This window comes from Eulemur rufifrons, chromosome 3 (genome assembly GCF_041146395.1).
Source record: "Eulemur rufifrons isolate Redbay chromosome 3, OSU_ERuf_1, whole genome shotgun sequence".
NCBI classification, from domain to species: domain Eukaryota; kingdom Metazoa; phylum Chordata; class Mammalia; order Primates; family Lemuridae; genus Eulemur; species Eulemur rufifrons.
Window position 1 is genome coordinate 24683559 of NC_090985.1, and position 24752 is coordinate 24708310.

At 58.4% G+C, this 24752-nt stretch overlaps 2 protein-coding genes across 10 annotated transcripts; both read left to right on the forward strand.

The window, feature by feature from the left end:
* Positions 1 to 858: 858 nt before the first annotated feature.
* NRBP2 (nuclear receptor binding protein 2) lies at positions 859 to 6564 on the forward strand. 2 transcript variants are annotated; one of them, XM_069465878.1, is made up of 18 exons: positions 859 to 1171; positions 1646 to 1768; positions 1837 to 1938; positions 2039 to 2128; positions 2292 to 2332; positions 2433 to 2527; positions 2650 to 2673; positions 2744 to 2827; positions 2903 to 2958; positions 3053 to 3148; positions 3997 to 4129; positions 4241 to 4343; positions 4417 to 4467; positions 4542 to 4677; positions 5934 to 5987; positions 6122 to 6185; positions 6293 to 6348; positions 6435 to 6564. In XM_069465878.1, exons 1-18 carry the CDS (start codon positions 1049 to 1051, stop codon positions 6501 to 6503), a joined length of 1500 nt encoding a protein of 499 aa, XP_069321979.1. In that variant the 5' UTR covers positions 859 to 1048; the 3' UTR covers positions 6504 to 6564. The 2 variants fall into 2 exon arrangements, with proteins under 2 accessions (XP_069321979.1, XP_069321980.1); XM_069465879.1 differs by lacking the exon at positions 2650 to 2673.
* A 5460-nt stretch (positions 6565 to 12024) lies between these two features.
* Positions 12025 to 24437, forward strand: PUF60 (poly(U) binding splicing factor 60). Of its 8 annotated transcripts, none has more exons than XM_069465883.1 (12): positions 12025 to 12094; positions 16540 to 16638; positions 18839 to 18934; positions 19061 to 19150; positions 20001 to 20051; positions 22216 to 22377; positions 22466 to 22558; positions 22697 to 22910; positions 22992 to 23182; positions 23312 to 23447; positions 23652 to 23887; positions 23970 to 24437. In XM_069465883.1, exons 1-12 carry the CDS (start codon positions 12071 to 12073, stop codon positions 24267 to 24269), a joined length of 1692 nt encoding a protein of 563 aa, XP_069321984.1. In that variant the 5' UTR covers positions 12025 to 12070; the 3' UTR covers positions 24270 to 24437. The 8 variants fall into 8 exon arrangements, with proteins under 8 accessions (XP_069321984.1, XP_069321986.1, XP_069321985.1 ...); XM_069465884.1 differs by having other exon boundaries at positions 12033 to 12094; positions 16543 to 16638; XM_069465881.1 differs by lacking the exon at positions 12025 to 12094 and adding an exon at positions 13772 to 14081.
* Positions 24438 to 24752: the final 315 nt, after the last annotated feature.

Consider the following 24752-nt stretch of genomic DNA (forward strand, 5'->3'; position numbering starts at 1 on the left):
AGGAGACCGTGGGAAGGGAGTGGGCTTCGGGGTACAGGGTGATCTTAGCTGAGATGCCAGAAGGCAGCCTCCTGGGGGAGGGGGCTGCTTGCAAGTTGGAGTGGGGCGCCCTCCTGGAAGGTGGGAAGATGGGCGTGTGGGCGTGAAAGGGAAGCACAGAATTGCCGGCAGTGAGAGATCTGCAGCTAGGGTTAGCTACGAATTAGTCAACCGGGTCAGCCTGCCTGTGTACGGACCTCCACCTCCAGCGGCCCTCCCGCGTGTTCCTTGGGGCTAGGCTGGGGACATGCAGGCCAGGAGCGCCACTCGGCTTCTGAGGTCCTCCTGCAGCTGGAGCAGGCCGTAGCCTGGGTGGGCCCCCAATGCCCCTGCCCCGGGCCCTCAGGGGTGCAACCGCGCGCAAAGTGGGCTGCTCCAGGCCCTGGCTGTACGTCCAGCTGGCCGCAGGCCGGTTCCGAATGTGCGTGGTCGGAGTCGGGAGGGAAGGGGGGCGGGATCCCTCTCCTAGAACTGGACAGAGGCAGATCCCAGACCCACCCCCCACGCCCTGGCTGCGAAGGCCGCAGCGTACCCAGGGAGGCCCCGACGTACACGGCTCAGGATGGTCCAGTGGTCTTCTCTCCCCAAAGCTTGAGCTGCCTCTGCAGGAGCCAGGCGGGCCCAGGAACAGAGTGGGCGGGCCTCGGGTGGGCGTGGGCGGGGCCTCGGATGGGAGCGGGCGGGACCTCAGCCGGGAAAGGGCGGAGCCTCTACGCGGGGCACGGTACTCGACGGGGCGGGGCGGGGCGGGGAATCGGTCGCCCGCCTGGAAGCTCCGCTCCGGCTCCCGCCCGCAGAGGCGGCTCCGGAGGGGCGGGCCGGCTCCACCCCGGGTCCCTCTCCCGGCCCGCCGCGCGCTCGCACCTCCCAGTCCCGGAGCCGGGGTGGGGGCTCGAGGCGGCTGCGGCTCCGGGCTGGGCGGCTGGGTGCAGGGCCAGGGCGGGCCGGGAGCCGCGGCGGGGCCAGGCGGCGGATTGCGCGGAGGGCGGTGGCCCGGGTCCGCCGAGCCATGGCGGCCCCAGAGCCGGCGCCGAGGCGGGGCCGGGAGCGGGAACGGGAGGACGAGAGCGAGGACGAGAGTGACATCCTGGAGGAAAGCCCATGTGGCCGGTGGCAGAAGCGGCGGGAGCAGGTGGGCATGGGCGGGGAGCAGGGGTGACATCGCCCTCCAGGAGCCGGTGGGGCCCGGAGGCCACGCGGGGTCATGAGGCGCTGGGGGAGCACAGGGGCTGGATACCTCTTCACGGCCTGTCTCAGGCGTCCAGCGACTTGGCCAGCCCTTGGACCCCTTTCGCCCGGCGCCCACGCCCTGGTGAGAAACTGAGAAACTCTCCATTCTGGAAGACACTAGTCTTCCAGGACCACCTCCCCATGCCTATGGGATCTGCTGCTAAACGCCCTGAAACCTGATCCAAATCCCCTTAGCCTAGCCCCTGGGTAGGCCCCCCACCCCACCAGGCAACCCCCAGGACCCCAGCTCACCCACAGAGGGGGTCAGGGCCTGTAGCACATGCTCAGGCTGCAGGAAGGGTGTGCACAGGGAGTAAGTCCTCACCCTCAACCCTGACACCCCAAGGCACACATAACCCCCACCCCCCACCCCCAGGTGAACCAGGGGAATATGCCGGGGGTCCAGAGCACCTTCCTGGCCATGGACACGGAGGAGGGGGTAGAAGTGGTGTGGAATGAACTCCACTTCGGAGACAGGAAGGCCTTCGCGGCCCATGAGGTGAGGCCCACTGCTCCCTCCTCATCCTATCCCCTTGACCACCCGGTGACCGCCCCCGCCCTCCCCAGGAGAAGATCCAGACCATGTTTGAGCAACTGGCTCTGGTGGACCACCCTAACATCGTCAAGTTGCACAAGTACTGGCTGGATGCCTCTGAGGCCCGTGCAAGGGTGAGCGGGCAAGGCCACTAGGCAGAGTGAGGCCACAAGCTGGGTGGGGCAGCCGTGGGACACGCAGCTGCTGGAACCTCTGAGCCCCTGCCCCCCACAGGTCATCTTCATCACGGAGTATGTGTCATCGGGCAGCCTCAAGCAATTTCTCAAAAAGACCAAGAAGAACCACAAGGCCATGAACGCCCGGGTATGGGGAGTAGGCTGGGGCAGCACCAGGGAGAGGACAGGGCTGGGGGTGGCTTCAGGGACAGGGGCAGCCTTGGATGGGCTGGGCGAGGGCGCAGGGTGGGCTCCACAGGCCCAGCTGCCTCTCCCGCGCCCACCCGACGGAGTCGTGCGTCCGCCGCTAGGCCTGGAAGCGCTGGTGTACGCAGATCCTGTCCGCGCTCAGGTGAGAGCCCCCTGGCTTGCCCACGCGCCTGCCCTGCCGCCCCCTACCTCTCTGCACCTCTGACCCGGCTCCGCCTGCTCTCCCCTCTGCACACCTGCAGCTTTCTGCATGCCTGCAGCCCGCCCATCATCCACGGGAACCTGACCAGTGACACCATCTTCATTCAGCACAACGGCCTCGTCAAGATCGGCTCTGGTGCTGGCGGGGCGGGGCTGGGGGGCGCAGGGCTGGGGGACGTGCGGGGGAGCCGAGGGCAGAGGACGCCCAACGCCCCAGCTCGCTGACTCGGCTCTTTCTCCCCGCCCTGGCCCGCGCAGTGTGGCACCGCATCTTCTCCAATGGTGCGTGGGAACCCTGGGTGGATGGGGTCCTGGAGGGGTCTGGTCCGCTCAGCCCCGCGCTCTTCTATAGCACTTCCGGACGATCTTCGAAGCCCCATCCGCGCTGAGCAAGAGGAACTGCGGAACCTGCACTTCTTCCCACCAGAGTATGGCGGTGAGTTCAGTCCCGGCACCAGACCCTGTCCTGCGCATCTGTCCTACCCGCCTTTCCTTGCTCTCTCCTTTTCAGAGGTTGCTGATGGGACCGCGGTGGACATCTTCTCCTTTGGCATGTGTGCACTGGAGGTACTGGCTCTGGCCTCCTGGCCCCTTCCCAGCTGGGCTCAACCCCATCTCACTTGTGCCCCTTCCCCATGCCTGATCTGGCCCTGCACCCTAGATGGCTGTGCTAGAGATCCAGTCCAACGGGGACACCCGTGTCACTGAGGAGGCCATTGCTCGTGCCAGGCACTCACTGAGTGACCCCAACATGCAGGTAAGCAGCTTTCCCTGCCCCTCCCAGGCTGGTTCAAGGTGCTCAGGCAGGGCCAGTGAGTGCTGTGGGCAGGCCCAGGGTATAGTGGGGCCAGTGCAGCTGGGGGGTGTGCCAGCTGGAGGACATCACAGGGACACATTCCCAGCATGAAGGCCCTAAGGGATCAGCATGTTCTAAATAGGAGACCAGAGAGATACTCCCTGTGTGGGCACTATTACTATGCCCATTTTATAGATAAAGAAACTGAGGTTCACAAAGCTAAGTACTTTGCTCAGGGCTTTAGAGTGAGTGGTGGAACCAGCATTTCCACCTGGGTCTGCCTGACTCCAAGTCCTTGCCTTTAAACTTCCAGGAGGTGAGGAGGCCCCAGCTTGTCAGGGGGACATGGTAGGCATTGGTGGGGAGTACAGGATGGAAGCTCCATCCACAGCCTCTCTGGTGGGAGGCCAGCAGCTTAACTCTATAAACTCAGAAGACAGGGGTACCTGGAAGGGCATGAGGAGCATGAGAGACAAGGAGGGCACAGATGTGGAGCAGGTGGGGATGTATCAAGGTCAGCTCTGGAGTCGAACCTGAACTGAGGCAACCAAATGGGGGCAGGCTGTGGGTAGGAGGGCTCTCATCTGTGACTTGGGGACAATAGCACCTGCTCCCCATGATTTTTTGAGGGCTAGGGTAGTACAGCAGGGATGCTCAGAGCTCAGGACCTGACTGTCCTCAAGCTCACATGATCAGGTCCTGGCCTGGCCTTCCCCTATGTGTGTCCTGTGGTGTCTCTGAGGAGGGAGGACTGGGGGGGTAGAGCAGAGCACCTTCATCCACCGCCAGCCTCTCCTCTCCATGCCCAGGAGTTCATCCTCTCCTGCCTGGCCCGGGACCCTGCCTGCCGGCCCTCTGCCCACAGCCTCCTCTTCCACCGCGTGCTCTTTGAGGTGCACTCGCTAAAGCTCCTGGCAGCTCACTGCTTCATCCAGCACCAGTGTGAGGAACAGGCCAGCCCAGGGGGTGGGCCGGGGGCCGGGGTCCTGATGTGGAAGGGTCCCTGTAGGACTTGAGACTTGAGCCACCACCTTGGTGCTCCTGTGGCCATAGACCTCATGCCTGAGAACGTGGTGGAGGAAAAGACCAAGGCCATGGACCTGCATGCAGTCTTGGCGGAGCTTCCCCGGCCCCGCCGGCCCCCACTGCAGTGGCGGTGAGCAGCCAGCACCTAGAAGCCTCCCCTCTCAACTCCCCTGGGCCCTCATGTGCCTTCCACCCCATGCCAGGTACTCGGAGGTCTCCTTCTTGGAGCTGGACAAATTCTTGGAGGATGTCAGGTGAGAGCTGGCGTGAGGTTGGGGACCAGGCAGCTGTCAGGCCTGAGCCCCCAGCCATATTCATGTGTTCCCAGGAATGGGATCTACCCACTGATGAACTTTGCAGCTGCTCGACCCCTGGGGCTGCCCCGAGTGCTGGCCCCACCCCCTGAGGAGGCCCAGAAGGCCAAGACCCCGACGCCAGAACCCTTTGACTCTGAGACCAGAAAGGCAAGTCCCGCTCCTGCTGCTCTATGCCATCCCTCAGACCTCCCACCAGCCAGAGAGTGGGCACCCTTCTCTTGGTGCCCAAGTGCTCCTAGCCCAGCTCTCCACCAGGCTGACCCCATGTGGGGTTGTGGGCATCACAGGACAAGCTGGGACACTCCACTTCCCAGAGGCCCCTTGCCCCTGAAGACCCTCTCTACCACTCCTGCTGCCCCCATCCTTCTGTGCCCCATGCAGCCTTTCTCCGGAGCCTCCTCCAGTCCCACCCATCAGCTTGCTGGTCCCTTGGTGGTGGTGTCTTGGTGTTTCCCTGGACTTCTCCTCCCACCAGGGGCCTCTCTCGGTTAGCCTTGCCACTCTCTCTCCCTTTTCCTGTCCATACCCACTGGGCTCCAGAGGACCTGGCTTTGGCCCCGGGTGTGTCCCCATGGCCACTGCCCCGATCTGGGCCGTCCCCATTCTCCACCTGGATGCTGCACCAGCCACTGGCCTGGCCTTCCACAGTGCAGCCAAAATCCTGTCCTAATAGTCAAAGCTGCCTGGCTCCTGGCTGTCTGCAGAGATTGTGGGAGCCCTTGACCTCGTCCCACTGGAGCCCCACATTTTGGTGCTGTCACACCTGCCTGATCTCCCCTCCCTTGCTTCCCACAGTCCTCTCTTTGTTCAGGTGTCCTCTCCACCTGTGAAAGCTCCTATTCATCCTTCAATACCTAGCCCACAGCCCCAAGGTCTACTCTTCTGAAAGTTTTCCTTTTTTTTTTTTTTGGAGACAGAGTCTTGCTCTGTTGCCCTGGCTAGAGTGCCAGCCTAGCTCACAGCAACCTCAGACTCCTGGGCTTAAGCAATCCTTCTGCCTCAGCCTCCCGAGTAGCTGGGACTACAGGCATGCGCCACTGTGCCCGGCTAATATTTTTTCTATATATTTTTAGTTGTCCAGATAATTTCTTTCGATTTTTTAGTAGAGACGGGGTCTTGCTCTTGCTCGGGCTGGTCTCAAACTCCTGACCTTGAGCGATCCTCCCGCCTCGACCTCCCAGAGTGCTAGGATTATAGGCGTGACCCACTGTGCCCAGCCTGGAAGTTTTCCTTAAGTTGTCAGGCCACTAGCAGTGAGATATGCTTTCTGGGCTCCTCCCAGAGATGTTTCCCATGTCAATCTCTGCTGTCCCTGTGGGGCCCTCTGAGGCAGCATTTGCTCAGTCACTGAGCCCCAGCTTTTCTGGGTAACCCATCCCCCCCACCCCGCACATCCGCCGCAGGTGGTCCAGATGCAGTGCAACCTGGAGAGAACCGAGGACAAGTCTCGCTGGCATGTGAGCTGGGCCCTGGTCTGGGCGGGCATGAGCGCCGGGCTGAGGGACGAGGAAGACGGCAGCGGGGGTGGGGGGGTGGCGGGCAGACTCGTGGCACCGCCCCACCGACCCCGCCCTGCCTTCCCCCGCCCCAGCTCACTCTGCTTCTGGTGCTGGAGGACCGGCTGCACCGGCAGCTGACCTACGACCTGCTTCCAAGTAGGCCGCGCGGGGCCCCGGCGGCGGGCGGCGGGCGGCGACCCAGGGCGGCGGGCGGCGCGGTGGCCTCACTCATGCGTCGCCCCACGCCGTTACTGTTGCTGCAGCCGACAGCGCCCAGGACCTTGCCGCGGAGCTCGTGCACTACGGCTTCGTCCACGAGGTGCGCAGGTGTGCGCAGCCGGGCAACAGGGTGCGCGGGGTGCGCCGCGCCCCTCCATCCCCCCATGTCTCCCTCCCCACCTGCAGGACGACCGGATGAAGCTGGCGGCCTTCCTGGAGAGCACCTTCCTCAAGTACCGCGGGGCCCAGCCCTGACCCGCGCCCCAGCTGGGGGCCTCCACGTGGAGAAGAGCCCAGCGTCACAGAGCTGTGTCCGCCTGTGTGCCCCGGAACTCGTGAGAACCCGGCCTGCAGAGTGGGGCTGAAGCCGGCCTCCTAGGCGCCCGGGGGTGGGGCTGATGGGCGGGGGGGTGAGGGAGCCCCGGTGGGGGAGTGGCTAGGCCCTGCAAGTCCTTAGGGTCAGGAGTGCCCTGCCCACCCTGACTTCCACAAGGCAGCCCTGTCCCATATCCTCCATTCTCCTGACCGTGAGGCCCTGATCCACTACCCCACCGCCCCACCAGCGCCTCTGAGTCCTCAGCACTGGGAGGCTGCCCTGCAAGGAGCCCCACTGCCCACCGTGCCCATCTCATGGGTGAGGTGAGGTGGAGTGGGGGTCAGCCCTGGACAGACCTCTGCTCAGGAATTGCTCCATTCTCTTGGGAGAGTGGCCATTCCTGATTGGCACTGTGGACCCACACAAGGAACCTGGATCTCAAGACAGTGGTGGAGCACCTACAGATGTCAGGCATGGCGCTGGGCACTGGGCAGGGCTGTGAGGTGATGAGAGAAACAGACGGTACAAAGCCCTGGAGCTGAGGCTATTGTCAGCAAAGCCTCTGGTCCTGCACAGACCAGGCCTGGACCCCCTCTCTGGTCCTCCACCCACTCTGAGACCAGCCCTGGAGCCTTCTGCAGACTCTGCTCTGCTCACCCCTGCAGCTCCCTCAGTGGCCAGTTTCTCTCCTGCATACCCTGGCCTGGAGGGGTCGGCAGCCAGGCATCCTCCCTGCTCCTCAAACTCATACCCCTCTGTGTTACCTCCTGCACCTCCTCCCTGGGCAGCTGCTCCCTGGGCCCTGAGGATGTCACTCCTAGTCCCTGTTTGTCTCCCTCCCAACTTGCATCTCAGAGGTTCCAGTATCCTCCTGGATTCTGCCCCACCTCTCTGGCCTCTTAGTTCTTGGACTGCCTCTTCCCATTTTAAACTGTATGTATAAATTTAGTGCATTTAGATTTCTTTTTAAGCATTTCAGATGTCAAACTAGGAAGGCTCACCACTGTATTAGTTCGATATTGCTGCTGTAAAATTTACCACAAACTTAGTGGCTTAAAATGACACAAGCTTACTATTAATTCTGTAGATTGGAAGCCAGATGGGTTCTCCCCAGACTAAAATCAAGGTGAGCGGGCTGCAGTCCTTTCTGGAGGTTCTAGTGAAGAACCCCTTTACTGCTTAGCCAGGCTGTGGGCAGCACTCACTTCCACGCAGCAGTGGGGCCAAGGCCCCCATTCCTTGCTGGCTGTCTGCTGAGGGCCACTCTCCCCTTTAGAGGCTGCCCACATCCCCTGGCTCTTGGCCCCTTCTTCCGTCTTCAAAGCTAGCAACAGCAAGTTGAGTTTTTGTCTCTGGTTCTCTGTGCCTGGCTGGGAAAGGTTCTCCTTAAGGACTCTGGAGATTAGCTTGGGGCCCGCCCACATAGTATAGGATAATCTCCCCCTCCCAAGGTTTTTAATATTAATCACATCTGCAAAATACCTTTTGCCATGTAAACTAACATTCATTGGTTCCCTGGGGATTAAAGGAATGGACACCTTTTGTGGAGGACGGATGGCATCCTGCCTACCACACCACCCTAACCAAAAGCCAAAAACTAAAACAAAATTTACCAAAGCATATTAAATAAATGTACAAATATGGGGAATCTCAAGTTACCTTAAACATTCCAATACAAGTTACAGAATTATTCAAATTCTTATGCCTTTCAACTTAAAATTACAAATCTAAAATAATTTACACATTCTAGATGGAAAAGCTGATGCTAAGCTGCCTAATTTTGCATGGTCTTAAACAGTTTGGCAAATTCATAACATTGTACCAGTGATTAAACTGAAATTAAAACCATCAGTACTATCATTGCTGCACTTAATCATGACTGTGTTGAGTTTGTCATTTTAAGTTTTATCCTTTCAGAATTTTATCCATATTGTTTTGAAAGTGGAATGGTTTTTTTTTTTAGGCTAATAAATAATAAATGCAGTCTCCTACTCTGATCCTCCCTAAATTCAACTCTCTTAGCTGTTTCTTCAGGCATTTGAAGTCCATGTTTCTCAAAGTCACATGTGTGTTTTTAGCCCAGTTTATGAGTTTTTCTACATTAGGCGACCCCAGCTGGCATCCTCTGGGGGTGGGGTCACCTGCCTCGATTCTCTCACCCAATATCGATAGTCCCAACTGTGATGGACATCACAGCTGCACAGGTATTATTACAGATTCATCACCACATGCCTCAGCAGGGAACAAGGTGTCCTAGGATATTTTCTTTCTTGTACAATTTTTTGTTTTGCCTGGAGTTAATAATTGCCTCTTTTTTTGTTTGTTTGCTTAGTTTTCTATATGTCTGTTATTAATTCATTGTTAGATGTCACTGCAAAAGTGTCCATTTCCTCTCAATATTTAAGGACACGTCACATAATTCGATGCTCAGTTTCTTCTTTTCCTGAAGCCCCCAACATGAGATTCCTCTGCTCCAGTCTGCTTGTTCTTGTACTTGTGGCCTAGATGTCAGCCTGGGTCCCTCCTTCCCCAGAGTCCTGGAGCACTTCCTTTCTTTTGTCTCTCAATCTCATGCTTTCCTCTTCCTTCATCTGCCCATTTTAGGAGGAACATCCCCCAAGTTTCCTGAGAGAGGATGCATGGGAAGTTATGGAGTCTTTGCCTGTTTGTCCTTATTCTAATCTCACCTGTGCTTGAAGTGTAACTAGGTACAAAAAGCTTGGCTTGGTTGGAAATCATTTCTCCCCAGAATTTTGAGGGTATCACATAATTTTCTTCTAGTCCCAAGAACTCTCATGTCTTTCTGAATTCTGACCCTTTGTCTATGATCTCTCTTAAGGAAATTCTCAATGACATGTCTTGATGTACAACTTCTTTTTCATCCATTGTCCAGAAACCCTGACCCTTCAGTTCTAGGAAATTTTCTTGAATTATTTCCTTGGCGATTTCTCCCCTTTCCTTATTTTCTGGACAATTTATTTGGATGTTGGACTTATCCTTTGAGAGGTGCAATGATGTGCTCCTTAGCAAGGCTCTGAAGCCTTTCTGCCACTCCCCTGCTGTGTGGTGTTGCATGTCCTCATCTGTAAAAATGGAGATAAAACAGTAGCCACTGCATAGCGTAGGGTTGTTGGAAGGATTGCCTGAGTTAACATGTGTGAAGTAACAGTGCCTGGCACCAAGTACTCTGAGTGTAGTATTACACATCATTGTCAAGAGGAAGTGGCCAGCAGAGGGTGGTGCTGATGGCCCCTCTGGTGGCAGCTATAGTAAGACAGCCCACCCCTCCCATCCATCCCCTTCTATGTGGAGACCTCGGGTGTGCCAAGCCAGTTTCGAACACCAGAGAGTACTGACTCATGTGATAACGATTACATTTTCTATTTTTTAGCTATCTGATTTTGTTATTACACATTCTGTAAGATTTCGATTATTTTTCAAGACTATTGAATCGTTCGTTTTCCTCTCATATTTTTCATTTGTAAGAGCTCTTTCTCATTCCCTGAATGTTCTTTCTCTATAGCCTCCTGTTCTTGTGTTTTGGATGCAACACCTCTAATATAGCTAAGGATATCATTTTAGCTACCCCTCCACACCTTTCTGCTTCCTTTATTGTCTCTGTTCCTTTGAGTCCCTTTCTTTTTATTGAGACAGGCCTTGCTCTGTCACCTGGGTGAGTGCAGTGGCACAATCACAGCTCGCTGCAACCTCCAACTCCTGGGCTTAAGCCATCCTCTTGCCTCAACCTCCTGAGTAGCTGGCACTACAGGTGCGTCCCACCATGCCTGGTTAATTTTTCTTTTTCTTTTTTTCCATTCATTTATTTATTTTTTAAATAGAGATGGGTTCTCACTCTTGCTCAGGCTGGTCTCGAACTCCTGAGTTAAAACAATCCTCCCACCTCAGCCTCCCAGAGTGCTAGGATTACAGGTGTGAGCCACTGCACCCAGCTGAATTTTTCTATTTTTTGTAGAGACAGGGTCTTGCTCTTGCTCAGGCTGGTCTCAGACTCCTGACCCCAAGCAATCTTCCTGCCTCAGCCTGCCAAAAGGTGCTAGGATTACAGGTGTGAGCCACTGTGCCCAGCCTCTGAGTCCCTTTTCTTCTTCCTCAGTTGTCTGGTGATCCTGGGCCATCCAGTTGCATTTACAAGTGAGATGCTCTTAGGGCCTGGGGCTTATGGGCTGGTGAGCTTTGAGGCCAGGCCATTCTAATAGGCACCCCCTGCCTCTGCCCCCAGCTGCTAGTCTTTTGAGTTGCTAGCTGCTGCAGAAGCCCTCTTCTCTGAAGAATTGGGTAACACCTGGGAGAGGCCAGACTCAGCCAGCGACAGAAGTGGGGGAACCAGCAAGAGTCTCACCTACTCTTCCAATTTCAAACAGGGCCTTGCCCATGAGCCAGGCCTCAGAGCTCCTCTCCTGAACAGTGGCAGTGCCTGCCAGCCCCAGCAGGTAGGGATAGAAGTTTGGGGTCTCCTTTTTTCCAGGTGCACTTTCATGCACCACCCCTCAGACACTGACCTCCGCTCCACAGGGCTAAAGCAGCTACCACCGCCCACCTTCCTCCAGCTCCACAATTTTCCACCTCTTTGCCCTCACGGGTTTTGCTTTTATAAAACTTTCCTATCATTTTAGAGGGGTTTCAGGAGGAAGAGGGGGAAAATTCACTGCCATATTTAACTAGAGATGTCTAGATTGAATTCTAAACTTGCCCAGGTTGAAAGAGATCTGCCCGGCTAGACAGAGAAGATGCTTTGTTGCCTGAGGCAGCACAGGGTGCCTGAGTGTACAGAGGCGCTTTCTTCCTGGTGGTGGTAGGGGGGCGGTGACTGAGTTGGGATCTTAGGACTGGGTGCAGCATATGGCAAACGTCTAGGGCAGTTCTTCCAACAGCACGGATGGACACCTCTAGCCTTGAAAACCAGTTCAGGGACGTCAGATGCACCGCTGTTTTAGGAATCTCACTAGTAATGAGAAAATGCTGCCAATTAAATAAGGATTGCTGACTTCAGGGATGTCACAATGCAAAGACGCTGCATTTCCAATCTGAGTCTGAAGAGGCGAGGTCCTTTTGTCACCTGTAATACCGGATAATTTGCGTAGACGGGACTCGGTGTCTACGCAGACTCCCTCAGCGCTGGGCGGCGGATGGCCGCTGTTTTCCCTGCATCCTTGGTGAGCTCTAGCGGACTACGCCTGAGGCAAGTTTTTTGTAAAACACGCAGAAAAACGGAACAGTGGCCGCAGGAGGAGTGGCAGCAGCCACAAAGTCTAAGAGAAAAGAGCGGCCGGCCCCACCCCCTGCTGGCTCTGGTCCTGCCCCTTCCGCTCTCCCCTCCCAGGGGCGTTAACTGTCCCTCCCCATCCCGGAAGCGCGTTCTTCTCTTCCACGTCGAAGGCCAAAAGGCCTTTTCTCGCGAGAGTTCCGTCCGCCGGTACCCAGATCGCGCGAGACCGGGGAGGGAGGAGAAGTGTGTGGCGCGCGCAGCGGCCGCGACGGACGCAAGATGGCGACGGCGACCATAGCTCTCGTAAGTGAGCCCCCCCTGGCCATGGGCGGTCTGCAGCTGGCGGGAAGGGGTCGTTGGCCCAGCCCGAGCGTGGAGGGCCTCCGGGGGCGCGGCGGTTTTCCCCAGCCTGCGCAGACCGTCCCCGCGGTCCTGGGTCGCGCGAGGCGGGGGCGGAGCGGGCGCGCGCAGACGGCCAGCCCTCGGCCGTAGCTTCCGGCCCGCGGACTCTAGTTTCCGGCAGGGTAGGCCAGCCCGGGCACGGCGGGGGCGTGGGGGCGCGGGGGCGCGTGTCGGGGGCCTGGCGAGTTCGCGCTCTGGCCGACCGGCTCCAGCGAGCGGCCCCTCGGCCGAGCTGGGCGATAGGCGGACGTCGCCGTCTTTCCTCTGCTGCCGTGGCTATGCGTCGTGGTCCCGACAGAAGGCGGGGTCCTGGGGTGACGGCATCTGCTGGCTTGTCTTAGTGGGCCTCTGGGTCGGTGGGACCAAAAGGGGACCGGCCCTGTAGAAAAGAACCCACTGCTCAGTGACGACGGGGTGGCCTTGGCTCCCTGCGCCCGCGGCCGTGAATCCTCTCTTTGCTGGGGCTTTACAGGGAAGTGGTTATCTCCATCCTGTTAATCCCCACTCAGGGAGATAAGGACGTGCTCTCTCATCACACGTTTTTTTAGCAATCGCTTTGTCCCAGGCTTTATGGGAGGGCTTTGGGGCACAGTGGGGACCCAAACAGAGGCAGCCCCTGGCTTGTTCAGAGGTGTGGTGGGTACCATGAACCAGTTCCTACCGAGTATGTCACATGCAGGGTGCCCGAGGGAGCTGTGATCAGGGTGGTGTGGGAACCCAAAGGAAGGAGCCCCTCCCTGCTCATTGCCCACCTCCCAGGGAGAGGGAGGGGTGCACAGTGAGTGACTAACATCTGTGCAGAAAGCATCTCCATGGTGAAGTCTCTCTTGCCTGTCTTTGTCCACACTTAGCTTATGGGACTTATCCCATTAGCCCCCTCCTCCCAGACCTTTCTCAGCTGAAGTTCATCCCTTTATTACCTGCCACCCTCCCCCAACCCACACCCAGAGGGATGGGATAAGGTCTGTTTGAGAAGGCAACTTGGGCAGGTGGCTGGACGCTGTACTGATAGGGGTAGGGAGTGTTCTTAGACTTCCATTGCCAGGCCTTGAGCTGGGGGCTGGATCCTGTTCCATTGGGGTGAAAACCAACTCCCAGAGGAGGGAGGCATTTGCACAAGATTCCTCAGCTTGTAAGGGATAGCCCAGTGTGTGATTGTCAGGTCTGGCTAACTCTATCATGTCCTGTTTTCTCGTGAAGCCACAGGAGCAAGTGATTTTTGTGAGGAGAAAGCCAGAAAGAAAAGAGGTGAGAGTCGAGGACTTGGTGACTGTCCCTGGGCAGCAGAGAGTTGGTGGTGAAAGAGAGGGAGGCTCAGAGACAAGGATGAGACACTCACAAAGATGGAGGAGAGTGAATGCTTTATCTCCCCAAGCCCCCGCAGAGCAGTGCCCTGTGCTCAGGGGTCGAGGGTAAATTGGGGCTCAGGTCTGCTGTGGCACAGTGCCAGACAGGTGGTGGTGTAGTTGAGGTGGACATGGGCAATAAATCTGACCCTTGAAGCAGGGGTTTTCAGTACCGGTGTTCGTTGCCATCTTAATCCTCTTGAGTTAATACATGTGTTTTAATTATCAAGGCTCAGGCTTGCTGCAGCAGGCTCCAAGAGTGAGCTCTAGCCTGTGGTCTAACTCATTCCTCTTTTAATATTTTGAATGGAAAGACTTCTAGAAGGGTTGCTCATTCCCCGCTGTTGTGGTTGACACAGGAGTGAGCCTGCTCCCCGTCTCATACTGCTATAGCCCTTGTGGGAAAGCAAATGAAGCAGCTGACCTTGGCTGACTGTGGTCTGGTGGGGAGTGCAGGAGGGTGCAGAGGTGCCTCCTCTCACTCAGGTTTGCCTCCTGCCTGGTGGCTGCAGAAACAGGCAGGCAGCCCCTTCCCGGAAGGGGTGCAGTCTCCTGGCCACACTGCTCCACTTTGACTCATTGCTGTGTTCTTCCCTTCTCTGACAGCCGGACCAGCTCCCACTTGGAGCCACCCCCTTGGGTTTTTTCAGGCAGGAGCATTGGGATCCTCTGCCCTCCCCATGGATGTAGCCACTTTCTTCTGTGGGTCCCAGCCTGCAGTGTCACTTCACAAAGAGGCTGTCCCTGGCTGCCACAATCTCATATTCCTCATAGTCACTCTCTTCTCGTCCTGTGCTTTATTTTATTCTTAGCACTGTTTTAACTACAAGAGTCATACCAGGTGCTGGTCGGTACATTCTTTGTCAGCAGTTGCCTGTGAGGCTCCTGAGAGAGCATCTTTCTCTCTCATCTTTTTTTTTTTTTTTTTTTTTTTTTTTTTTTTTTCCTGTTGAGACAGAGTCTCACTTTGTTGCCCAGGCTAGAGTGAGTGCCGTGGCGTCAGCTTAGCTCACAGCAACCTCAGACTCCTGGGCTTAAGCGATCCTACTGCCTCAGCCTCCCAAGTAGCTGGGACTACAGGCATGCGCCACTATGCCCGGCTAATTTTTTCTATATAGATTTTTAGTTGTCCATATAATGTCTTTCTATTTTTAGTAGAGACGGGGTCTCGCTCAGGCTGGTCTCGAACTCCTGACCTTGAGCAATCCACCCGCCTCGGCCTCCCAGAGTGCTAGGATTACAGGCGTGAGCCACCGCGCCCGGCCTCTCTCATCTTGTTTTTCCTGCATCTGCAGTATCTCCAGGCAGCATGGAGCCCAGCCACACAGTAAGCAGCGTTGCATCACATGAAGGGAACTGAGCAGATAGAAGGCAGCATCCTGCAGCCAGCCCTGCTCTGGGAATCTGATGCTGGATGAGATTTAGCGATACTAAAACTTGCTAGAACTTGGGGCTTGCTTCCCACAACTTCGGTACTTCACGGAGGGTGTTTCACTAAATCTTTATGGCAGCCCTGGGAGAGAGATCATCCCCCTTCGTAGCTGAGGAGCCTGAGGCCTAGAGACCTCATATGATCCTGTCCCAAGTTACTTTCCTGTCTTCCAGTGGGAAGTGCTCCTCTGTGTTCTGACTGTTGAGGCGTGGCAGGGCTGCACTGCCTGGTGCTGGGGGCATCTTTAGGGTGATGGCGCATAACTAGCTGTGACCCCAAATGACCATTTCCTCCAGGGTCTGGTTAGCACGACACCCTAGTGGACTGACTTTTCCCACAAAATCTCTTCTGAGCTGTGTCTTGCTCTCAGCACTGTCCTGGCCCACGTGTTGGCTAGTGCTTAATTTGGGGAGCAGGAAGTTATGAAAGTGCCCCTGAGTTCACCCTTTCACAAGTGTCTGGCTGGACCTGCCAGGATCTCTTGCTGTGGGCACTGAGAGGCAGCCTCTGCTCTGGGTGCGCTCGCAGTGGGTTGGGCCCATGTCAGAGGGGCCCCTTTCTCCTTTTGCTCTCTCTGGGGCACAGTTTCTAAGCAGGTGGGGCTGAGTGGGGCACAGCTGTGCTGGCAGCATGCAGAGGGACTTCAGTGTCCAGGCCCATTGTTGCTTTGTCTGGCACAGCTGGGCTTGTGCTGCTGTCCCTCCTCTGGGGGTCAGGGTACCTGAGACACTCGCTGGTGGAGTCAGCCCAGCCGTTAACTTTGTGCACATGGCTCCTAGGGTGGACACAACTGTCCCTTCATGTTCTTAGACATTTGTAGGTGTTGTCTTTTAGCTGGGAGTAGGGTGAATGCATTCTGCCCTCCGTCTCTGCTGTGCAGCCTCTGAAAGGGTAGAGTAGGTTTCAGGGCCCTTCAAAGTCCTCCAGCCCCACAACATTGCCCATCTCCTGCCTGTGGCCTATCTCTGCCCCACCACCCCACCAGGCCGTGGTGGGCACTGCTCCTTCCTTTCAGGCTTCTCTGGGTGTGGGTCCCTTGGAGTGCAGTGGGCCAGGTTCTTAGCTTCTCTCCTAGTAGGCTGCTCAGAGGCGTCCTCACAAGGGACCTGGGGCTGGGCTTGGCCAGAGCCTGTGGAAGGCACTGGGACAGATGCTGCTTCAGGAGGGGTGGGGGAGACAGCTGGCTGTTTACCTCAGCCTCCAGCACACTATGGGAGAGGGCGGCTTTCCCTGTCCTGGAGCAGGAGTTGCACAGCTTGTTCTCTACCCTTTCTTCCCTGTCCCTTCCTCGGGTCCCTTGGGCCTCCCCTGACTCCGCTCTGCTCCACTCCTTGCTCAGGCCCTGGGCAGCTGCAGGTGTGCTGGCAGATCTGAGGCATGGGCAGTATGGGCTGGGTAGTGTTGGAAATGTTGAGGGGCCAAGCTGGAGCTGGTCCCTTCCTGTGTCCTGCTCAGCTTTTCCTTGCTCACCCATGGGGAGCTCAGCCCTCAGCTTGGAAAGTGGAGAGGAGGTCTGGGAGGGTGGGGCCGTGCGACTGTCCGTTACAACGTCTCCTTCCTGCCTGTAGCAGGTCAATGGCCAGCAAGGAGGGGGGTCTGAGCCGGCGGCGGCAGCGGCGGCAGCGGCAGCAGTGGTGGCAGCAGGAGACAAATGGAAACCTCCACAGGTACTGACCTTAAGCCTCCTCTCCCTCAGGCCCACCCACCTGCCTGCCCGCCCGCCTGCATGTCCCTGGGCCCAGAGGCCTGGCCAGGGGTGGGTCAGAGGAGCCCCAGGGACCCTTTCTGCTTTCTGGGCAGACAGCTGCTCGCTGGACCCTGGCCCAAATCCTGTGCTGTCCTGCCCCTCCCACCCAGCCTCCGTGCCGGCCTCTCCCCTCTGTGTCCATCCTGCTTCAGGCACCAGGCAGGGCCTGGTGGGGGTCCTGGGGACTGGAGTTCGGCCAGTGTTCACTCCTAGCCATCAGCATCGTGCAGAAGGGTGGCCCACTGTGTTAGAATGTGCAATGTTTTAAGAGCCAGAGATACAGATTTTTATTTCAGATCTGTATGTTTTAATTTAAGTAAAACAACAAAACAACATGTAAGTCAGAGCACAGGTCTGGTTCAGACTCAGCCCTTTGCATCTTTTCCTGGCCCCAGGCTCCAGGGTGGGTGCAGGTGCACCTTGGTCTAGTCGCCCAGCCCTTGGGAGTGGGTCCTACTGGAGATGGAGCTGGGCCTTGTCTCTGGGTGATCTGGTTCTTTGTGTTTCTCCATGGTAGCGCCTGCCTCCAGAAGGTTCCAGTTGGGCCTCAATGAGGTGGCTTGGGGGCCTCTTGGGGCTGGGCCCTGCTCTTGGTCCCCCAGGCACACGGGGGTGGGACTGGGAGGTGGTATGCAGCCTGGATCCTGGGAAGTCATGGGGACTGAAGCTCACGGCCCTTGGCTGGCTGTCCAGCTGGCTCTTGGTTGGTTGGAGAAGGGCCTTTTGTTCACCAAGACAAAGAGGAGATTGAAAAGTTTCTAGGGGGCTGGAGGAGGATTGGCATTGATTACCATGGTGACAGCTGCTCTGGAGTCGCAGCCTCTGGCTGCTGGGCCCTTTCTCCCCCTGGGGAGGAACGGGATTGTGGCCAGCTGGGAGGGTGGAGAGGACAGGCCTAGCATGAGCCGGACTGGGGCACCTGGTCCCACCACAGCCAGCCTTTGACCTTTGGGGCCTGGTTGGGGCCCTGGTTGCCTGTGGAGGGGCCTCCAAGGCTGCTTGCTCTTTGAACCTGTGCCAGAAACCCAGCACTGGGGCTAGCCAGGATGGGGGTTCTCAGGGTTTGGGTCAGCCAGTGCCTTTCTGCCTCCTTTGTGTCTCTGTCCTTGCTCAGTGCTCCTGTGCTGGGGACCTTCCCCTCTTCTCTATCATCCCTCTGAAGGCTGCCTCTGGAAGTCTGGAAGGGGCTGGCCGGTTGTCTTTCTGAGCTGGTAGACAGGCAGGCGTGCTCTGTCTACCCATACCACAGGCCCTGCTCGGCCTGATAGCCGTGCTTCCCTCTCTGTTCACACACTATGTTCTTCCCTTTGCAAAAAGCATAGAAACGGATCAGAAGGGATGCGAACATAATCCTAGTAGCATCAGCTTGGATCTGCAGCCAGCTGTGACTGCGGTCCAAGCACTGCCTGGTCCCTGGGCTTGCCTGGCTAGGGTGCTGGCAGGTGTCCACTTCTGTCTCCCTATGCCCATGCAGGAGTGTGGTAGGGGTGGGTTGGAGCCCTCTGTTGGGCTCTCCAGGAGGTGTGGGGTGTCTGTAAGGTTGGGAGTGGGGCACTGCCAGGAGAGAAGTCTTTTACCCATACTTGGGTAACTCTGGAAGTGCAGGGAAGTCAAGTTTGTATCCATGGCAGCGGCCCAGAGAGGCCTTGGTGCCAGGCAGCCTGGAAGCATGGAGTCCCAGGACATCCAGAGAGCCTTGGCCCTTCTCTCCCTGCCTTGGAGGACAGCGGAGCCTGGCTGCCCTGCAGGGCATGGGATTGAGGCTCTGGAGTCAGGGCTGGGCCCCTCTCCTGCCACCTGCTGCCTATCCTGGTGGCTCCTGAGAAGGCCATTGTGGCCTGGGCTGCACAACTGCTTGAGTTTGGCCTGGGGCCCCCAGGGTACTTGCCTGCCTCAGTCTCTGTCCTACCCATGGGTCCTAGGGGAGACGAGGGCCTGGGCTGGGGACAGCAATGTCAGAAGGGCAGGCTCAAATCCGGGCCAGCCATGGGTCTACCTGGGAAGGGGCTGAGCCAGAGGCCATGTGCAGCTGTGGGAGAGACAGATGGGGTGGGGTTTCTGATGCCACATGAGGGAGGACTTGGGCTTGCTGCTTAATGATCTCCCGTTCCTCCCGCCAGGGCACAGACTCTATCAAGATGGAGAACGGGCAGAGCACAGCCGCCAAGCTGGGGCTGCCTCCCCTGACGCCCGAGCAGCAGGAGGCCCTCCAGAAGGTGAGAGTGTACCTCCTGGGGCACTGTGGGTAGGGGCTGGTTAAGCTGGGGCCAGGGAGGGGCGGGGTAAGGCCCGTCTCCCTGCAGGCCAGGGCCCCCAGCGCTCCTCACCACCGTCTCTCGCAGGCTAAGAAATACGCCATGGAGCAGAGTATCAAGAGCGTGCTGGTGAAGCAGACCATCGCGCACCAGCAGCAGCAGCTCACCAACCTGCAGGTGAGCCGCCCCTCCCCACCTCTTGCCACCGCCACCCCAGGGCTGGCTCTGCTGGAGGCCACCCCTCCCTGCCACCTCCACCATCTCGTCCTCCTCCTCGTCCTCTTCCTCCTCCTATGCCTGTGGCTGTCCCCAGAAGGTGTTATGGTTCTCAGATTCTCAAGGACTCATTCTTGGGACCCCCAGGGTCCTCCCTGAGGCACGAGTGGCCCAGCCTTTCCCAGCTGTTGCTTGTTAGAGCCCCTAAAGGCCCGTGGCCCTTTCCCTGCCCCTTCTCTGTGGCTCTGCCCCCTCCCCTTCTTGGTCTTCACACTGGTGCCTCCTCCAATCCCCTCCACCCTCAGTGTGCAGCTGATGGTGGCTGCATGTAGGGTGTGTTCCTCTCTGTCCCCACCCCTGCAGTGAGTCCAGACCACCTGGCATGGGGCCCAGGACTGAGGGGACAGTCGGGGGTGCCTCCACTGGACCCTGCTGTAGGCCCGTGGCTGGAGGCTTCACTGTGTGGGAAGAGGCCAGTGTGAGGCCAGCAGGTTCCTGGGCCTCGAGCCTCTTGTCCCTGCCCAGCCCTCAGACATTCACAATGCTGGGAGCTGCTATCCGTCCCTCCTCCTCCTCCTCCCTCCCTTCTGCCCCAGCTGGCCCAGCTGCAAAGGCTGCAGGGCAGGACACCTGGGTCTCTGAGGCCCCCCTGGGCAGGTGCTGGCAGCCAGTCAGCCAGCAGTGTGGGAAGGCAGGCAGGCCTCCCTGGCAGGGCGGGGACTCCGGGCCTTGCCGCTGTCTGCGTGAGGTGTTGACGAGCGGGAGACTGCTCAGCTCCAACAGACTGAACTCTGTCTTTACTGTCTTTCAGATGGCAGCAGTGACAATGGGCTTTGGAGATCCTCTCTCACCTTTGCAATCGGTCAATAGAAATGCTCACTTCTTCTGGGGCTCATGTCCTTAGTCAGGGCTAGAGGGGGGCAGTACAGCCCACGCGCTGGGGACCTTGCTCCCCTAGCCGGCCCTGCCCGCCAGCTCTGGACGAGCGCAGCAGAGCGCCAGGCATGGCGGGGCCAGTGGTGTGGGCATCCACCCTGGGACCGCCCCTGGGGAGGCCTCCATCTGCTCTGAGGGCCCGCCTTAAAACTAACCGGCCAGGTAACTGCGGAGGGCAGCCGGCCAGGGCGGGGCACTGCCAGCACCAGGCCCGTCTGCACCCATGCCACCTGCACACATGGGGTGCACTCACGGGCCTCCAGCTCTGTCAGCCTCCAGGCTGCCTGAGCTCTTGGGTTGGGGTCAGGCCCCTGAGGAGAGAGGGGTCCTAATTCATGGCCCCATCAGACCCTGGAGGGAGGATGGATGGACGGATGGATGGGGTGGGAGGCTGGGAGGACACCAGCAAGCGAGAGAGGGAAGGGCAAGGGCTTGGGCCTTTGGCCTGGCTGTCAGCAAGGGGCAGGCCCCGCAGCCAGGGAAGAAGAGGCAGAGGCCTTTGGCTGTGCCCTGGCTGTGGTGGGCAGGAGCCTGGGGAAGGAGATGCCCCTCCCTTCCCCCCAGAGGCAGGCTGAGGAGGAGGCCAAGGCCCCATTTGGGAGAGCCTGAGGGGAAGATGTGGCCCTTTCTCTGGAGACTTCTACTCAGCAGGGCCATTCCTGGGCATACTGCTATCATGGGGAGACGCACCCACTGTCCTTTTTGGAAAGCGTCTGGAAGGGAGCCATCGACCCTCTGGGAAGCCTGGGCTGTGGGGAGATGAGGTCAGGGAGGGAGCTGTCTGCCTGCCTGTGGTTGGGGAGCCCACACTGATGAGCAGACGTGGCCCTGTCTTGGGGGAACTTAGACCTGAGGGACAGATCTGGTTTTATTTCTGGGGAGCCTGCTGTGAAAGGGGGACATGGTTCCACGTTTGAGGGTCCTTGGTCTGTGCAGGGAGTCTGAGGCCTCTTTGTTGGGGGGGGTCCAGTTTGAGGAGAGAACAGTTTCATTTTCAAGGAATTCCTAGTTTGGGGGAAGATAGATATCCCACCTTGGGGAGTCCCATACTTCAAGGAGATGTGGACCTTTTAGGCCCCTCTCTGAGGGTGGGGAAGGCTCTACCTGTACTATGCCAGCCGATGTCTAAAGAAGGAAGCCGGTCTCTGGCCTTTGGGACCTTCGTGAAGTAGAGAGGGTCAGGCCCATGGTCTCCCTGTGGCCCATTGCATTTGGCTCTAGAATTCCCCTTCCTGGCATGTCTCTCCTGTGAGCTGGCAGGGGAGGGAACCTTGTCCCTGAGGGCATGGGGAGGTCCCTCAGCACATACAGCTAAGCTCACAACCAAGGCCCTGGACTTGCTGGGCCTGTCACCTCCCCAGCTTCAGGGAGTCCTGGGGCTTCTCCTTTTAGGGTCTCTGCTACTTTGTGATGCCCGGGGGCAGGCCAGCAGGTCTTGCCTAGGCTAGGCCAGCTCTCTTGGCTGTGGCATGGGCTCCAGGCAGCTCTTTTTTTGTGAGAGGTTTCAGGGGACTAGGAGGGTGCAAAGCACTGAGTCCCCACCTGAGTTGGCCCCACATGAGCAGCTGCTCCTCATTCTCTCTCCTGGGAGCCCCTGGCTGGGCTCCTGAACTCCTCCCCTGGGATCTCTTCTGGGCGGTGGCTGCCCCGTCTTCTGCCCTCTCTTCTGGCCTCCAAACCAGTGGGTCCCTCCAGCTTGGACGGCTCCTCCTTCCCTCTTCGGTCGTAGCACTTGACTGGGACAGTGGGAGGATCTCCCAGCCCAGCCTCTGGACTGGGGGGGTGGACTTGGTGAGAGGGCACATGGCCCTGCCTCTGGACCACTTGTCAGCTTTGCCGCCGCAGTCTGCCAAGGACCTGGGCGGGCTGGGGTGCGTCTGCGTCCTGCTGCTGGGCCTGGCCTGCCTTCCTGGGGCAGGGTCCTGCTGACCCCTGCACCCAGACTGTAGGGGCCAAGCCTGCACCTGCTGCCGTGTGGGGAGCCCTCCCCACAGTGGAGCTGGGCGGGTGGGCCAGTAGAGGAATGGGCTGCCCAGCCTCCTGCCACCCCTGACTGGCCAGTGGTTCTCTCCCCCTCTGTCCTGCTACAGATGGCTGCTCAGCGGCAGCGGGCGCTGGCCATCATGTGCCGGGTCTACGTGGGCTCCATCTACTACGAGCTGGGGGAGGACACCATTCGCCAGGCCTTTGCCCCCTTCGGCCCCATCAAGAGCATTGACATGTCCTGGGACTCCGTCACCATGAAGCACAAGGTGAGCAAGCTGGTTGCCTGCCTGCCTCCCTGGGGTTTGCCTCCCTCACTGGGCTCTCCCAGCCTAACAGGTGCGTCCCTGTGTCTAGGGCTTTGCTTTTGTGGAATACGAGGTCCCTGAAGCTGCACAGCTGGCCTTGGAGCAGATGAACTCGGTGATGCTGGGGGGCAGGAACATCAAGGTGAGGGCAAGGGGCTGGGCCTTGGGTCTTGGGTCTCTCTCCATCCCCCTCAGACCCACAAAGTAGCCGCTTTGCAGCAGCCTGACGTGACTGGGCCTGGGCTGACCAGTGGCTCTCTGTTTCCCTGCGTTTCCCCAGGTGGGCAGGCCCAGCAACATCGGACAGGCCCAGCCCATCATAGATCAGCTGGCTGAGGAGGCGCGGGCCTTCAATCGCATCTATGTGGCCTCTGTGCACCAAGACCTCTCAGATGATGACATCAAGAGTGTGTTTGAGGCCTTTGGCAAGATCAAGTCTTGCACGCTAGCCCGGGACCCCACGACTGGCAAGCACAAGGGCTACGGTTTCATTGGTGAGCTTGGGGTGGCTGAGGCAGGGGAGGGGCCACCCGGTGCTGGGATTGGCCCTCCTCACTGCTACTCCTGCCCTACAGAGTACGAGAAGGCTCAGTCGTCCCAAGATGCTGTGTCCTCCATGAACCTCTTTGACCTGGGTGGTCAGTACTTGCGGGTTGGCAAGGCTGTCACACCCCCCATGCCTCTGCTTACACCTGCCACGCCTGGAGGTCTCCCACCTGCTGCTGCTGTGGCTGCAGCTGCAGCCACAGCCAAGATTACTGCTCAGGTGAGGACACTTACAGCTGGGTGGGCTTGAGAGTGGGTGGATGGGCTCCTGATCCTTTGGGGACTGGCTCTTTAAGTCATCTTAAGTAGTCAGACCAGGAGCTCAGTGTGGTAGCCTTTTGGATTGCAGGAAGCAGTGGCCGGAGCAGCGGTGCTGGGTACCCTGGCCACGCCTGGACTGGTGTCCCCAGCACTGACCCTGGCCCAGCCCCTGGGGGCTTTGCCCCAGGCCGTCATGGCTGCCCAGGCGCCTGGAGTCATCACAGGTGAGTCTGAGTGGGTCCCTGCCCCCTCCTTTCCTGCCTTGTCATCTCCAGGCATGCTGTCTTCAGCTTCTGGGCCCTCTTGCTCCAGGCGTCACCCTCTGAGCCCAGGACAGCCATGGCTGACCATCTGTCTGTTCCTGAGGAGGGGGGGTTGGTGGGGAAGGGAGAAGGAGTGACCGCTGGACCTGGTTGGTTTTGCTGCAGGTGTGACCCCAGCCCGTCCTCCCATTCCGGTCACCATCCCCTCTGTGGGAGTGGTGAACCCCATCCTGGCCAGCCCTCCAACCCTGGGTCTCCTGGAGCCCAAGAAGGAGAAGGAAGAAGAGGAGCTGTTTCCCGAGTCAGAGCGGCCAGAGATGCTGAGTGAGCAGGAGCACATGAGCATCTCGGGCAGCAGCGCCCGCCACATGGTGATGCAGAAGCTCCTCCGCAAGCAGGAGGTGGGCAGCCAGGTCCTGGTATGGTGGGGGGAGTGGGGGTGATCAGGTAGGCCACAGTTCTCAGCTGTCTCCTCCACCACAGTCCACAGTGATGGTTCTCCGCAACATGGTGGACCCCAAAGACATCGATGATGACCTGGAGGGGGAGGTGACAGAGGAGTGTGGCAAGTTTGGTGCTGTCAACCGTGTCATCATCTACCAAGAGAAGCAGGGCGAGGAGGAGGATGCAGAAATCATTGTCAAGATCTTTGTGGAGTTTTCCATAGCCTCAGAGACTCATAAGGCCATCCAGGCTCTCAATGGTCGCTGGTTTGCAGGCCGCAAGGTGGTGGCTGAAGTGTATGACCAGGAGCGTTTTGATAACAGTGACCTTTCTGCGTGACTTTGGCTCCATTCCCTGAACTTGCACTTACTCCTTGTTTCCTTTGGGTTTTATAGTGATACAGTGGTGTCCTTGGGGCCAGGCGCCCTCTGCCCAGCCCAGCCTATAGTGTGCATAAAGGTGCAGATGCTGTTGGCCCTGAACGTCCCTGTCTGACAGTGGTCCTGTGGGGCCTGGTGCATGGGCGTGTGTGTGTGTGTGTGTGTCCGTCCATCCGTCTGTCCATCTGTCCGTGTCCGTGTCCCCGTCCCCGTCCCGGTTCCTCCCTCCCTCCCTCCTGTAGTGGTGCAAGGCAAGGAGGCAGTGGTGGCTCCTGCTGCCACACAGGCAGGGGGAGTGGTCTCCGAGTGTGTGGAGAGAGGAAGAGCTGCCCCAGCTGGGGGACCCTTGCCTGACTGGACCTTAATCGGTCTGGTGGGGATGGCTTCCTGCTCCGCCAGGAGGTTTGTGGGAGTGGGCTGGCCGCTTCGCTCAGTAGCCTGC

Coding starts and splice junctions, on each gene's coding strand:
- PUF60 (XM_069465881.1), top strand. CDS start 13,950: ATGAAGCAGCTGACCTTGGCTGACTGTGGTCTGGTGGGGAGTGCAGGA. Junction 22,559..22,696: donor TGGGGGGCAGGAACATCAAG/GTGAGGGCAAGG, acceptor GCGTTTCCCCAG/GTGGGCAGGCCCAGCAACAT. Junction 23,448..23,651: donor GGCGCCTGGAGTCATCACAG/GTGAGTCTGAGT, acceptor GTTTTGCTGCAG/GTGTGACCCCAGCCCGTCCT.
- NRBP2 (XM_069465878.1), top strand. CDS start 1,049: ATGGCGGCCCCAGAGCCGGCGCCGAGGCGGGGCCGGGAGCGGGAACGG. Junction 1,769..1,836: donor AGGCCTTCGCGGCCCATGAG/GTGAGGCCCACT, acceptor CGCCCTCCCCAG/GAGAAGATCCAGACCATGTT. Junction 2,528..2,649: donor CCTCGTCAAGATCGGCTCTG/GTGCTGGCGGGG, acceptor TGGCCCGCGCAG/TGTGGCACCGCATCTTCTCC.